Source organism: Gracilinanus agilis, chromosome 2 (assembly GCF_016433145.1).
Source record: "Gracilinanus agilis isolate LMUSP501 chromosome 2, AgileGrace, whole genome shotgun sequence".
NCBI lineage: Eukaryota > Metazoa > Chordata > Mammalia > Didelphimorphia > Didelphidae > Gracilinanus > Gracilinanus agilis.
In genome coordinates, this window is record NC_058131.1 from 54,756,491 (window position 1) to 54,771,582 (window position 15,092).

At 39.7% G+C, this 15,092-nt stretch overlaps 1 protein-coding gene across 1 annotated transcript; it reads right to left on the minus strand.

The window, feature by feature from the left end:
* Positions 1-944: 944 nt before the first annotated feature.
* MAP1LC3B (microtubule associated protein 1 light chain 3 beta) lies at positions 945-11,347 on the minus strand. Its single transcript, XM_044663194.1, has 4 exons — positions 11,147-11,347; positions 5,342-5,397; positions 3,536-3,642; positions 945-2,719 (listed from the first exon to the last, which is right to left on the minus strand). The coding sequence occupies exons 1-4, from the start codon at positions 11,184-11,186 to the stop codon at positions 2,545-2,547; spliced, it is 378 nt and encodes a 125-aa protein (XP_044519129.1). The 5' UTR covers positions 11,187-11,347; the 3' UTR covers positions 945-2,544.
* Positions 11,348-15,092: the final 3,745 nt, after the last annotated feature.

A 15,092-nucleotide genomic window follows, 5' to 3' on the forward strand; every position in this document is an offset into this window, starting at 1 on the left:
CCCAAAGAATACACATTACAGCAAGAAGGGTTTGACCTCCAGCTTATGACTAAGGAATGTTAACAGACTTGAAGATGGACTACCGGGAAGCAGTAAAAAAAACACTTAAATGCCTTATAATTTTACCCTAACAGGTCTTAAATCCTACTTGGTGTATTTGGTAAGTGTCCACCAGAAAACTTTTAGTAATTATCTGTGAAAAAAGGAAAGCCTGGATTTTAAGTCTAGAGCCACTTTTATATATTTACGGTCCCTTCCCAGGACGGTTAAAAGGCATAACACATAGGGCATCAGTATGGAATCCAGCGTGTATAACTCTTTCCAACCAACCAACGACATCTACTAGGCATAGCCAAGCTCAGTGTGATCAGGAGGCTCACTCCCATCCCTGTGCCTAACCTTTGAGGGACAGAATTTTTGGGCTCTCAGTTAAAACTTGAGCTAAAACTAGTTTTTAGCTTTCTACTGATTTTTAGAAAATTCTGTGTCCTGCTAGTTTACTATAACCTATGCCAGATTTTTCTCTTGATCTCCTTGGACTACTTTCTCCTTTGAACTTGAGGGAATAGAAATAGTGGTGGTGCTCATGTGTTTCTAGCCTCTCACTTTTTTTCCCCCCAGTTACCTATATTAATGGCATCCCCACTCCACATCAGTAGCTTTGCTATTCCATAAACTCTGATATTTTTAGTTCTCAAATGTTTATTCCATGAACTAGCCTGCATCCAGCTCAAAGGAGATTAAAATATGTGGGAAGATCTCTGGCTATACTTTTTACGTATTTGTTGAAAATGCTACATTTTGGACAGTATGTGACATTATAGAATGCTTCAAAAAGCATAATTATCACAATTCCTTTACATTAGCTTTTGAGTCTTTGTTTTAACTTTGCCAGGTCAAAAATTTACTCTTTGATATCCTAGAAATAAAAACTACCACTCAGGTTAATTTGGGATATAATTCATCCCTATCGCACTGTATTAAATTAAAAAAGCAACATGTCTTACAGGACCTTACTGATCACACAGCAATTACAAGATTGATGTCAGGTGTTGCATTAAATATGAACATCTTATACAACCTAACAAGACAGGTTGATTAAGAGTTTTACAATGCAGTAAAAATACACTCATGAAAATTTAGCACTATGGACAGATGCATGCAGAAAGTGAACATAGGCAAACAAGTTGTATACATTTATTAACTATAGTGCCAAGATGCAGGAATATTGCTTTTCTCCATTATAGTAAATAACTTTCACTAACAGTTGTAGATATTTCACACACATCTAAAATACACAAGAGTAATTATAGAGCTCATCTGCTACATACATATTTTAGTCCAAGTGGTGTGACAATGAGCTTTCTGTGACACTCCATAAAAATAAGTTGTCAACCCCATGCAGGTAGCAGGAAGCAGGAAGCAGTTATAGTCCTTTATTCAAGATATTAAATAAACTGACAAACGTTGTTGAAAGCAGCTTTTACCCCCTTTGCTACATTCTCCTTTACAAAATGACATGCACGTAAACTGGTCTGGAGGTGTTTTTATGATTAACAGTGATAGATGAAGTATGCTTAGTTAAAATTTTAATAAAGTATTTTAGTGAAGCAATTTACTTTTCCACTTGAAACATAACAAATCAGTTGACTTACAGACTTAACCCAAAAGGTGCAAGGGAGTGCAAAATGAATTTTAATGCTCCAAAGTTCTAGGATGATATAGTTTCTAACATTGCATCAGAAGAGACTTATTCTGGTGCAAATGCTTAATAGTCACTGGTTTGAGAGTCTCTAAATCAGAGCAAATCCATAATATAAGAAAATCCATCCCTCTGTTCTCAGGAACTTTTTGGAAGCCAAGCATTTAAAAGAAATCATTCACTTATAAAATCCATGGTGTTTCTCTGTATAACTATATAGAAAACAAATAAGTGACAGCAAGAACATTGGTGGTTTAGTAAAGTGGAATCTATGCATTGATTCCAGAATAAGCTAGACTTTTTGCCCCCCATTTACCCTGTTTTGCTGCAACCACTGACGGTAAATGGACTTTAAAAAAATAGATATGACATTTGACAAGCCTACTTAAAAGATACACAGTTAAAGAGAAACCTTCCTATCAAAATTAGTTTCCATGAACAAAGAATTTATTGTTTCACTAAATGCTTAAAGGTTACCACTGGAATTGAAATTCCTATTTTAAAAAAAAGTCACTACAGCAATTCAAATGTCCATTTTATTGGCAACTTAGAGTGCAAGGTATGTTTCTAAATCTAAAACTTTAAAAAACAAGATATCCTAGATGAAATAGGAGTTTTCCAAAGCTGTATTGTATATGCTTTTGGAACTGAACATGTATTATTATTACATATTATATATGCATGTAATACAAGAGACAACTTACTAAAAACCCCTAAGGTGGTAATACTACTATTTTGGTGATCTGTGATTAGATGAACTGATCAATCTCAGTTGGTAACATCCCTTTTTTTTCCTGGGTGAGGGCTTAAAAAATTCTAGAATAGAAGCTTTGTACTAGGTCTTACACTGAAGATTTCTTTCCAAATGTCTCCTGAGAGGCATATACCATATACAAGAAACCATCTTCATCCTTCTCGCTTTCGTACACTTCAGAAATAGGTGTTGAAACGCTCACCATGCTGTGTCCATTCACCAATAGGAAGAAAGCTTGATTAGCATTCAGCTGTAGGCGCCTTCTGTTGAAAAACAAGAAGACTGATTTAAGCAATAAGAATTTTCAAGGCCTTTAGATAACTAACTCTGGGGTCCTCTAAATGAGGTGTCAAACATGTACCCTGTAATACTCCCAAAACCAGCATGGCCCCAAATCAGATTAAAATTAACTGGGAGGGAGCAGCTGGGTGCCTCAGAGATGTGAGGTCCTAGGTTCAAATCTAGCCTCAGACACTTCTCAGCTGTGTGACCCTGGGCAAGTCACTTGACACACACCCCCCCCCCCCCATTGCCCACCCTTACCACTCTTCCACCAAGGAGCCAATACACAGAAGTTAAGGGTTTAAACAAAAACAACCAGAACAAAAAAATCTAATTGGGAAACAAAAATACATTTCAAAATAAGTCAGTATGCAGCCCACAGGATAGATTAGTGCCCCTCTCTATTTGAATTTAGTACCACTTCTCTGAGTTGAAATACTTTTAATTTTCAGCTGTTTCCTCTGATGATAAATGGGCAGCTGATTCAATTTGGAAGAAACCATGAAATACTGCACCTATAGGCTAAAAGACATTTTTGTGGCCCAAAGCTAGTCAATTCTTGGCCATCTGTTAAACCTACGATGTCATTTCCCAAACTTTTAGTCCTAGGATTGACTCTCTATACACAGAAAAGTGCTCAGAGCCAAAAAGCTCTCCCTCTCATCCTGTCAAACTTTAAAAAATTAAAATAACTTTGTGAATATTAAGATACCGGGACTTTATTTAGTGAGAAAAGAGAGCCCTTATTTGAATCTTAACATCTAGCACATAAAATACATAAATGGATTACTGAATACCTAATTATTTTGATTAGCTCACTCATGTTGACATGATCTGGTACAAGGAATTTGGTTTTATCCAGTACAGGAAGTTGTTTCTCGCCCTTGTATCTTTCTATTATCACCTAGAGGGGAAAAAAAAGATACAGAAAAGATGTTTTTAATAAGGAAACTGCATACTGTTGCAATAATGTCCAAAAAGTGTTTTCTATGTTCGTAACTTTGTGAAACTAATGCCTGTAACAGCACATTTGTTTCCTAGTCTATTGTCAAAGGCAGAACATATGGATATTTGTTCAAGGCTTAAGCTAAGTCAAATAATGGCTATGGCTATATACTGTATACCTGTACATTTATTTAGCATATGAAGGAGTTGAGAAAGGTCAACCCCCAGACTCGGGAGAAGCAGTCAGGAGGAAAGAGCAATGATATCTAAACCCTCTGCAATAGCCAATCTCTATATTTGTGCAAGTAGCCATGGCCAGTCTTATCTTTAGAAGAAACCATTCTATGTCACAGACTGCTCAAAGCAATTTCCTCCTGATGCATCTATCTAGCTTTTTTTTAAATAAACAGTTCTTGCACTTAAGAAGCAGGAAGAAAGCAAAATAATCAATAGTTTTTTCCCCAGAATCTAAAATCAAATCAAGGACCAAACTGTCCATTTCATGGCATCAAGGGAAGACTTAGAGGGGGCTCCACTGGAAAGGGAACATCCTGAGTCAGGGAAATAAAACGTCAGAAAATCTTGGACCATGGCCAAATCAAGGACATGGTGTCACACACCTTTCAATGTCAGGTGGATTCTATTTCCAATAATTAATCTACATTAGCTCTTATCTGCCAATTTAACAAACCTGTCCAAAAGAGGAAATGAGTCTAGTATGTGATTACCTATCCTGGATGATGTTCTTCACAAGCACTACTCCCTTTAATAAAGCACCTTTGGCCACTTGCAAAAAATCAAAGTCAAGCTCGATGGAGTACATCCATCAACAAAGACTGATTCAGCACCTACTTATTAGGATTTGAGGGTACAAAGAAAAAATGAAATTATCTCTGCCTTCAGGGAGCTCACATCCTGTAACCAGAATTTTTGCAGGCTCTTTTCTTCCCCTTTTGTCCAGTGTCAGGGCAACAGTTATCCTTTTAAGATCACTAACAAGTGGCCCAGCAATCTAATATACCAGTTCTTTCACTAAGGCAATCATGTGTCTTGGGAGGCAAGGTACTCATAAAGATCCTCTCATATCTGCAAATTAATCTAAAATAATCAAAGATAGAATTTATTTGGGGAGGTTCACAGACAACACAAAAGGAAAAGGCTGAAATTCACTGGGCAGAATGGTAATAGGACCAATCAAAATTCCCTCTCCATTCCCCTTCTCCCCATTGATGCTTGAAACAAATCAATAAAGCAACCAAGGTTCAGTAGGACATAGTACTGCCCAAAAGAAGTTTTGATAGTTTTTGTTTTGTTAGCACTTGTAGTAGGGAAGGTAGTCCAGGTAGAATTTGTGGACCCTTAGCCAGCCTAAAAACGTTTTACTGTGCCACAGCAAGAAACCCTGTGTTAGAATTCACCGGATAAAATGCCTTCTCTAGATTTCCTAAAAGGAAACAAAATAGATTTTTCTTGAGAACATTTTAAAATATTGTTCAAGTAAGAAGTTCAAATTCAAAAAAGGAAATTCTCTAAAAATTAAAAAAGTTACAACTATGAAATATTAAAATGTTGAAATACATAAAAGTCCATGATAAGTTCTATTTGAACCACAACTTTGAAAAAGCATTCTTTCCTTTTAAGCAAGAAACCTGACCTACCGGTATCTTGGTAGGATGCTGCTCTCGAATAAGTCTCACATCTTCTACTCTTTGTTCTGCAAAAGAAATAAAAATCATTAGAACTTAATGTCACAATTAAAGGTATAGAGATAAAATTTAATTCTACCTACAAATGTCCTAGTCTTGAAATTCAGTGTTCTGTGCAATGGCAGTGGCCAAAATCCTTCCTAGTATTTAGATACCTAATTCAAACTACCCACACATCTGACAAGGAGAGATGATCATCTAAGGTGACCCAATACAGGTGAAGCAAAAACCAAAGGAGACAGATAAGTCAAGTAACTATCCTCCAAAGCAGGACCCAAAGAAAGAGGCTTTCCAAATGGCCTTATGGCATCTTCCAGCAAACATGATAGCTATAGCAACTCCTGTCTCTAGAAAAATCCACTCCAAATTTCATAGGAAGTTCAAAGAAATTTCTACCTGTTTCTAGTTTGAATAGTCTTAAGAAAAATAAGCAAAACTTTTAAGAGAAGCTAGGAAGGTATAAAGAAGCCAATCAATGCCTGAGTTTTAAGTAGTTTTGTCCAGTAAAAGCAAATTAAGTCAGAGGCCAAAGCAAAATGTGCAGTTCCCTCCTTAATTTTAACCAAGTATTTATTTACATTATGTCCTCAACTCTGTGCTAAGCAAGAGTGGAAATAAAAATATAAGTTCTGATCTCAGAAACAATGTCCAGGCTTAAGAGAGCAACCACCTTTAAGGTAGCATTTAAGAATAGGAAAAAGCACTGGACTCAAGATAGCATTTATCATGGAAATCTCATATTACCATTTTCAGTTTACTTCTTTTTTACATTTTACAAGCAGCCCAACTTACAAATGAATTCTTTTCCAAAAGCTTCCAAAGTTCCAAAATCCCCTGGAATTTAAAATGCACTTTATCCCAAATACTAGGCTAGCTCACAAAAAAGCTTTTAAATCAAAATACATCTAAGGCATAATAGTAATACTACTAATCTGTATATACTAATCAACTTTAAGAGGCCATGACATACAAGAGGAGAAGTATTCCCTATACCCATTTTAAAAGGCAGAATAAAATAAAATAGAAGCAAGTCTGTATTTGGCATCCTCATCTCTTCCCTACTTCAATATATTCCAACTCCAAAATGACCAATTCTCCATCTTCCACAAAGATCCTACCTCCCAGCTTAGGTAATCAAAATGCTATTCCTACTAATTCAATGTCTAAATGGCTGATAGTTCCTTAAATCTCTTAGAGGGACTTAAAAAGGATGTTGTTTATCCCCATAAATCTCAAATTGTTAGAATTTAGTAGGGGGAAAAAACTGAAAAGCAAAGACGATTCTTATGGATCAAGGAAGCCAGTTACCTGCAAGTCTGCCTGCCTCCAAAGCTAGATTACTGGCCTAGGATGTCTCAGTGTTCTCCAGCCTCCATCCTGAACTTACAGGTCTCTCTTAAAAGTATCCAATATTTTCTAAATGGTTATTAAGAGGTTGGGGGGGGGGGTAAATTGTTGCTGTTAGAAGAGAAAGTAGGGACTGTGGCTATATTCTTTCAAAACATTTTTAAATCTGTCATTATGTTAGAGCTGTGTAGAGTTTTCCATGGGACTACAAATGCATGCTGAAAGTTTATTACTTTGTAATACTAACAAAGAGGCAGAAATAACTAATCTACATTTTACATAAATGACTTACTTCCTTTAAGATGACAAGAGAAACACTAGGAACTCACCTCCCCTGACTCACTTATCTTTACCAATCAAATGCTAGATCAGCAACAAAACTAAGACTGTACAGGGCAGAAATGTAGTCAAAGTAGCTCTAAATTAAATCAGGAAATGGACCTAAGCACATGCTGCCTCCTTTACCCACTGTCAGGTTTTTCTTTTGGCTTTCAATGGAACCTCTGCAGACTAGGCATGATTTTTTCTGCAAGTAGAGACTATGTTCTACAAATTAATGATTCATTTAACAAAAATATCCCAAACATACACATTCTGCCAAACAGTCCATTATAACTTTTTCAGTCGGAAATGCAGCTTCCCTCCACCCTTTTCAAAAAGCCAAACTACCTTAGAAGACAAATCAGAGACTGGTTTTCACTTTACAAAAGATTTCTTGCTTTCAAGGATTCAATGCAAGTTTCCTTCAAACTTGCCTAGCACATTTCAAATGAAATGTAATTTATACATTTATACATATCCTCTAGTCAAATCCCTTGATTTTACGAAGGAAAGACATGACTCTTCCAAGGTCACATGGGTCACTGGAGAGCCAAGATTCAAACCCAGATTCTCTGACAGTAAATCCAAAGCTCTTTCAACTTGTACCACACAGCATATGTTTTCCAATATTTTATGTATTAAAAAGTCACTTGCTATGTCCAGAATATGACTGGGTGATAGCTCAAGTTCAAGCCCTTTTTACTAGTCTTGGCAGCAATCTCACTCTACATCTAAGAGACCCCTGGTGTTGATTCTGGACCTGAAACCCTAATTTCCTACTTGACAGACATTTAAGTGTCTGTTTAGTATATGCCTCCATCTTTCCAAAAACTTCCAATTTACCAAAACTAGGATCTGACCTGTACTAAGCAAAACAGGACATAATGGAAGAAAGTGGGGATATCAGTGCAAATCTGTTGGCCCCAAATACAAGTTTATGTCAAATTATTTTTAAAAAACATCTGCACAGAGCTAAATAAGCAGGCAACTAATTCAAAACTCTTGGGTGGTTTAAAATGTAGTTTGTAACGTTCAAGAAAATAATATACTTCTGACAGTGAAATCTATCTCTGCCTAAGTTTTGCTATCTGATTAGCCATAAAGGTGAAGAACATCAGTGATTCCGTCCACCAGACAGAACTAATTCCTATATGAATTAATCTCATCCACTTGTGAGGGAAATGAATCAATGGAATTGGGTTCAGTAGTCTGCACTTAAGAATGTTATGCTCTAGAAGATTCCTCTAGTTAAGGAATCAATTTACTTTGAGCCTGACAGCTACAAATCCCACAAAATCATCAGCCCTTGGATTCAAATTTACCACCATTAGGGATTAAGACAAAAGCATTAGCCATTAAGTGATATTTGATACTTCCAACAGAAAGCTACTAGAAAAACCTTTTTAAAAGCTGGGGGAGGGGGGGTCATGGAACAAACCTGCTTAATAAAGAGAATTGAGATATATACAACTTATTTCCATCTGTCAATAAATTTTAGTATGTCCAAAATCACCTTACTAAATCTATTTATTACAAATGGACAGAAGCTTTCCACAGCCTCCTAATATGTGGGGCTCCATTCAAAAAGATCTGATTTGTAAATAGTAAGACTTCTCTTGACAGTATGAGTTGCAGTGGTAATTGTTTGGCTGATGTCCTGGATGAATTTAATACCTGTGTCTGAGGTTGCTGACAAGAGAATGGGAAAACAAAGATTTTGAGAGCCAAGAACTGTTGGTGTTTTTCAGCTCCAACCGGAAGAGCCTTTAGCATGAGACTTTCAGCCCCAACAGAACTGATCATAATGAAGGATGAAGGAGTTGAGGGGGGAGTGGTTTTAAGCCAAACACAGACTGTATCTCCTCCAGTTGTCATGCTGAAGATTATTTCTTCTAAGTGCTAAGTAATGGCTCATTAAGGTTAATGAAGACAATTTCTAACAAAGGAAGTCATATGTTGACCGCGCTAACTCGCAATTCTTTTAGGAGTTGTTTAGGATTTAGCAGGCTACAATTAGAAGGTAAAGTTTTGTTTTGTGCTCCAAGAACAAATTTAAATGCTTATTAATAGGTCTTGCAATCATGAACTGAATGCAGAGCTTTTTCTTGACTCTTCAAAACCATAGAAGACAAAAGTTTACGTATTGAAATTCACTTTCTTTGTGTTGCTGAAAGAACCCCGAATAGGTCGGTCTTGCTGCTTATATCAGAAGTTACTTTAAAGGTCAGACAAACTAGCATTTATTAAGCTTCTACCAAGGGTCAAGAACCATGATAAGTGCCAGAGATACAAAGGCAAAAAAAAAAAAAATTCTTGCTCTTAAGGAGCTTACAATGTAAGGTGGTTATAAAGTATCCACATATATTTTATATTCATCACTGCCACTAGATTATGACACAAATTGCCTTACTCAAGAAAACTCTACTACCATTGGTAGATCCCCCCATTATTAACATGGAAATGCAGGAAGAGCAAACAATGCACAGTAATCAAGACTATTTTTAAAACCCCTATTTCAAGTTCCAGTCTGATAGTTTACTAGCACTAAAAATAGGAGCTTAATATCAGCCACGTAGGGAAAATACAGTACTATATTCTTGTTTTAAAACAACACAATAGCCACCATATTTTGATTTCACAACAAAGCATCTTTTGGCAGGTAACAACTAGTGACCAAAACAATGGGTTTATCTCAGCCTCAACAGTATTTCAATCAGCTGTTACTCCTACGAAGTCAAAGACTGATAATCTTTATTATATTCCTGTCACATTATCAAGATACTAGTTAACTTATCCAGGGAAACTTAAGAACTTACAAGAAGCAAAACTACCTGTTGAAAATTTATCCTGTTAAAAAACTTGAATAAGCGGTCCAAAGCTTAAAATTCTAACTTGAAAGTTTCTTAAAATTATTTCCCAGATTTTCTGTATGGTCCTCATAACACAAGCTAAGAAGGGGTAGTGCGATACCCTGCCCACCACCAACAAAAAGGCCTGGCTGGGCAAGTATGGGAAAGTCACTTAACCTCACTCAATCTTTAGGGCAACCATGTCATTCAAATAGAAAGAGATGCCTCTGGGACTGCATTACTCAGAAAGCCTCAAATTAGCATCATCTACAGAGTACTATATTTGCATTTATTTTGTTCGAAGTTTCTCAATTACATAGAAGACTTCTGCGGTGAGTTTAACACTTTTCCTTCTAGGCAACTCTAAAACGAAACTGCAGAGGATGCTGAGCTCGCCAAAGTATTCCTTCCCTCCCTTCCTCCCCCCCCCCCCACTAAAGAAATGCTAGGTCCAGCCCCCCATCAACACACAAAGTAAGAGAGGGCAAAGCTGAAAACAGGAACCGTTAATATCCAACAAACTTACACCCCCGGCAACTAAACGGGGAAAGGCAGCGAATCACGAAGCACCTCCAGGCCCAAAGTCGCAGGGCGCTGCTTGACCCATGGGGCTAGCCTGAAGGGTGCTGGGCCGAGGCTGGTTTCTCAGACAGTTACTGCGTCCACCCCGCGGCAGGGTTTCCTTTGTCAACTTCCCATACCGGCTGAGCAGGGCAGATCGCCAGGCCCCGAGGGCTCGCATCCATCGGACACGACTCCCACCACTTCGATGGATCCTATTTCCTCCCCCCGGGCCCGGACTAGCACCAGCCAAGGCTCGGCGAGCAAAGAATGAAACGAGCCCTTCCCGGGGAGGGCGACGACCCCAACCAAACACCCGGTGGTCGTATCGCCTCCCCGGTGCCTTCCCGCAGCTCCTCCAAGGCTTGGTCTCGGCCCCGCCGTGACACCCCCGCCTCCTAAGGCAGCGGAGCCCCAGCCTGGGGTCCCCCCGAGCTTCCAAGCTCAAAGGAAACGGCCGTTGCTGGGGGAGGGGGAGGGGAAGGGGACAGGGACGGGAAATTCGAGACTTCGAGGGAAAAGCTCCGGAGGTGGAAGGAGCCCCGGCCCGGAAGGGGTCGGGACCCCGCGACCCGAGCTCAGGGAGGTGGCAGCTGACCGGCACTGAGTGGGGCCCGGGGTCCCACCGCTCCTCCCCCTCCGCCCTAGGCCTCCGGGACTCCGGGGCCGCGGGCCCTACCGAAGGTCCGGCGCTGCTTGAAGGTCTTCTCCGAAGGCATCGTGCGGGGCAGGGGAGGGTCGGGGAGGGGAAGCGGGCTTCAGCGGGTCCGACGGGCCCGGGGACGGCAAGAGCTCGGGCGGCGGAGACCGAGGAGGAGGCGGCGGAGACGGAGACAGAGGCTTCTGAGGTGCCCCTCCGGCCGCAACGACTTCCCTTCTGTCCCCGAAGCCCCGCAGCCGGGTCAGGTGACCCCCGGCGCGTCACAGAGGGGCGGGGCTAGCGGGAGGCCCGCGGGGCCGCCATGGCAAGCGTGGCGGAACGCGGGGGGGGGGGGAGGGGAGACGGTTATGCGCCTGCGTCTGCGCGGCTCTGGGTGGCCAATGCGCATGCGCTCCTGGCGCTATCAACTCTTGGCCGGCCCTTCGCTCGGGGCGGGGGAGTAGGGGTGCCAGGTGGGTGTGTAGTGATCGCGTCGGGCCCCGCCTCAGCTCTTCCAGCCAGCCCTCCAGGGCCGGGGAGGATCGGTGTCCCGGCTGCACCCGAGGGGTATTTGCACCCGGGAAATGTGCGTGCTTAGCACCTACAGTGCTTGGGGCCCTGCGCTCTGCAGGGGGGATAATGGCAATAGCAGTAATGATAAAAGTGACAAGAACCGATATTTATGAAGTGCCATTTGGGTTCTTGGCCCTGTTCTAAGCTCTGGGGATAATGGCACTAATGATAATGACGAATAACTAGTACGTATAGAGGGCATTAACGTTCTCCAAGACTGCAAAGACTCACTTGATCGTTGTATCCTTTGATGGAAAGACAAACTCTTATGTTCTAGTGCAAGTGACAAGTAACTAAATAAAATATGTATAAAGCTATATTTTAGGTGTCTTTAAGATATAAAATGTACACAAAAGTAGATGAAGCGTAAGCTCATAAGGAAAGGAAATATACGCTGACATTTCTAGTTTGTCTCTTAACAACTACCAATATGAGGATGTCACTTGTTCTCAGTCTACCCTGCTCCCAATTTAAAAAACAACATAAAAATGAACCAAAATTATTTTATTTCGCACTTTTTTAAGTCAACAAAATGTGCCCATTTTATGGATGTGGATACTGAGCTTCGGGGAGGTCATATAACTTGCTTCAATCGCCTCAGCCAATAAATATGCTATCAGGAATTTAAACCTTTGAGGTCACAGAATTTAAAGTTAGAAGGCACCGCAGAGCATCTCTTTCAAGAGTCCCTAATCTTTTCTGTGTCTTGGATCCCTTTAGTAGTTTGGAAAAGTATATGATGCCCCTTCTCAGAATAAAGTGTTTGATTTTTTTATGAACAAAATAAAATGCATAACTCAGATTTCAAAGACAATTATACTAAGATACAGTTGCCCCCCAAAATTTAAAAAAAAGAACTTTAGAGTCCACAGATTCAGAACCTCTTCCCCCTTTCTTTTTCATTTTCTTTTCTGTTTATATATACTATTTCCTGTCAATTAATCAATTTGACTTGTACTCTGCCAGAGTTTAATTTCACCAGTAGTTTCAGGATAGAAAACCTGTGATGCATGCTAAAACAAACAATCTGGGGGGGTGAGTGGAGGGAGATTGGGAAACTCTGAACACAAAGTGGAAGGATTGCACATATGGAAACAAAACCTAAATCAATATAAACCCACCCCCTCCAATAGTTGAAGTATAGGGCCTAAAAGGACCAGTACAGTCTAAAATTGGATATGAATGTCATAGACTCATGGGATTTGGCCTGAAAAAGATAGCTCTTAGTACAATACTCACCCTGGCATAGAGTAAGCACTCCATGTTGGTTGATCCTATGATCCAACCCTCTCCTTATAAAATAGTTTAACTGGGGGCAGCTGGGTAGCTCAGTGGACTGAGAACGAGGCCTGGAAATGGGAGGTCCTGGGTTCAAATCTGACCTCAGACACTTCCCAGCTGTGTGACCCTGGGCAAGTCACTTGACTCTCATTGCCTACCCTTACCACTCTTCTGCCTTGGAGAAGTCATTACACAGTATTGACTCCAAGACTGAAGGTGAGGGTTCTTAAACAAACAAACAAAAATAAATAAATGAATGAATATACAAATGAAGAAATAAATGAAATAGTTTAACTGAGTGACAAGGGGAGAAGGGCCTTGTTCAAGGTCACATGGTTTATACATAGCAAAGGTTAAGTAATGAAAAAAGAACACTTGACTTCAGAGCCAGTTTCTTTCCACAACATACTACCAATGTTTGTAGGCTCCATTCTATGTGAACAAAAGTTAATGGAGCCTAGGTTAGTTAACATTGCAAAGAATCATGTAAAGTACCCAGTATTAATGGTTTAGATAATTATTTAGGGAGACAATAAAATGATGAAGTGTTCTTTCAGAATGTGTTCCAGCAAGCTTTTGATTATAGGGTCCATTCTTAAGTTGTATGAGCTTTGAGGAGGAAAGGTTCTATTTTTAAAAGATAATGATTGGGTTTTTGCTATGACCAGTCTCTTACAACTTGTCCTTTCATATGACACTTAAATTAACTAAAACTCGAGTAATATGACTAGCAAAAACACAATCCCACCACCTTGACCAAGTGGAAGAGTACAAATATTAGAATCTGTCAGAATAGTTAAATTTTTAAAGAAAAACCAGAACAAGCTAATACTTTTGTAATTCCCAAGTCGTTTTTTTTAACCAAGCTTCCAGCAGGACAGTATCTCATTTGAAAGAAAAGGAAAATATGTTGTCAATTATTTGTTCCAGCATTCCTTCTTCCACATATTGTTGTTGTCTGACTCTTCTTGAATCCATGGACCATAGCATATCAACGTTGTCCAGTGGTTTTCTGGGCAATAATATTATAGTGGTTTACCATTTCCTTTTCCAGTGGATTAAGGCAAACTGAGGTTAAATGACTTGCCCAGGGTCACACAGCTAGTAAGCATCTGAGGCCAAAATTTGAACTCAGTTTTTCCTGGCTCCAGGTCCAGCACTCTATCCACCTACCTGCCTTCCACATACTACAATGTCCCCTTCTCCCCCTCCCTCCTGCCAATTATCCTGTATATATCATATTTGTACCTAATTGTCCATTTACTCTGTCACTAGGCTATGAGCTCTTTGAGAACAGGTACTGATTTTATATTTAACACAGTACCTGGCACATAGTAGGTGCTTAACTTGAGTTGACTTGACAGAGCAAACCACTAATAGAGGCCAACTGAAGCAGCCAGATCCTGGGAAACGAGTTGTTTCAAGTAGCCTGGGTATCTCAGGTACAGCCTCCAGTATTGCATGACACAAAGTTCCAGAGAATGAATAGAACATCTGCTATGCATTCCTAGCAGAACACGCATGCCCCAGATGAACAAAACAAGGAAACTGTTTACCTTTTCCCAAGCAGAAGATGGAGTCACTGTGCACTTGACTATTCATTGGTAGGATGAAGGAAGATGCCTAATACATATCAGCTCCATGCCTCATCATACCAAAACAATGAGGTACTCAGAGCAGGTTTCACGTGTTTTATGAAGTGGGTTTCTTGAGTTGCCAAGTAGCCCTGAGTCATTCAGTCACTGTTTATTGTCTATACACTTTATTGATCCCAGGCATTATTATAATTCTAATTATTCTGATAATTATTAAGGGTTCTCTTTGCTAAGTATCATTAGCAAGGCAGAAATGTAAGAATGTTCTGGCTTGAGTTTTTCTATTAAAAAAAAAAAGCCTTTGATTTAGAAAACTAATTCTGTAAAGAAGAAAGGCAAATAGATCACCCACAGAGGTCCATGACCACTGATTCAACTGGCAGACATTTGTTTGAGGTTTTTCTTCATCAAAAATTTTTTAAAGGTTCTAAGCTCAAAAGGTAAAAATCCATTTTAAAAATGATCACCATGTGATTTGATGGCGAAAATAATCTTAAATGTCTCTGCTTTTGCCTTGGTTCTTCTTTACTCTTTTC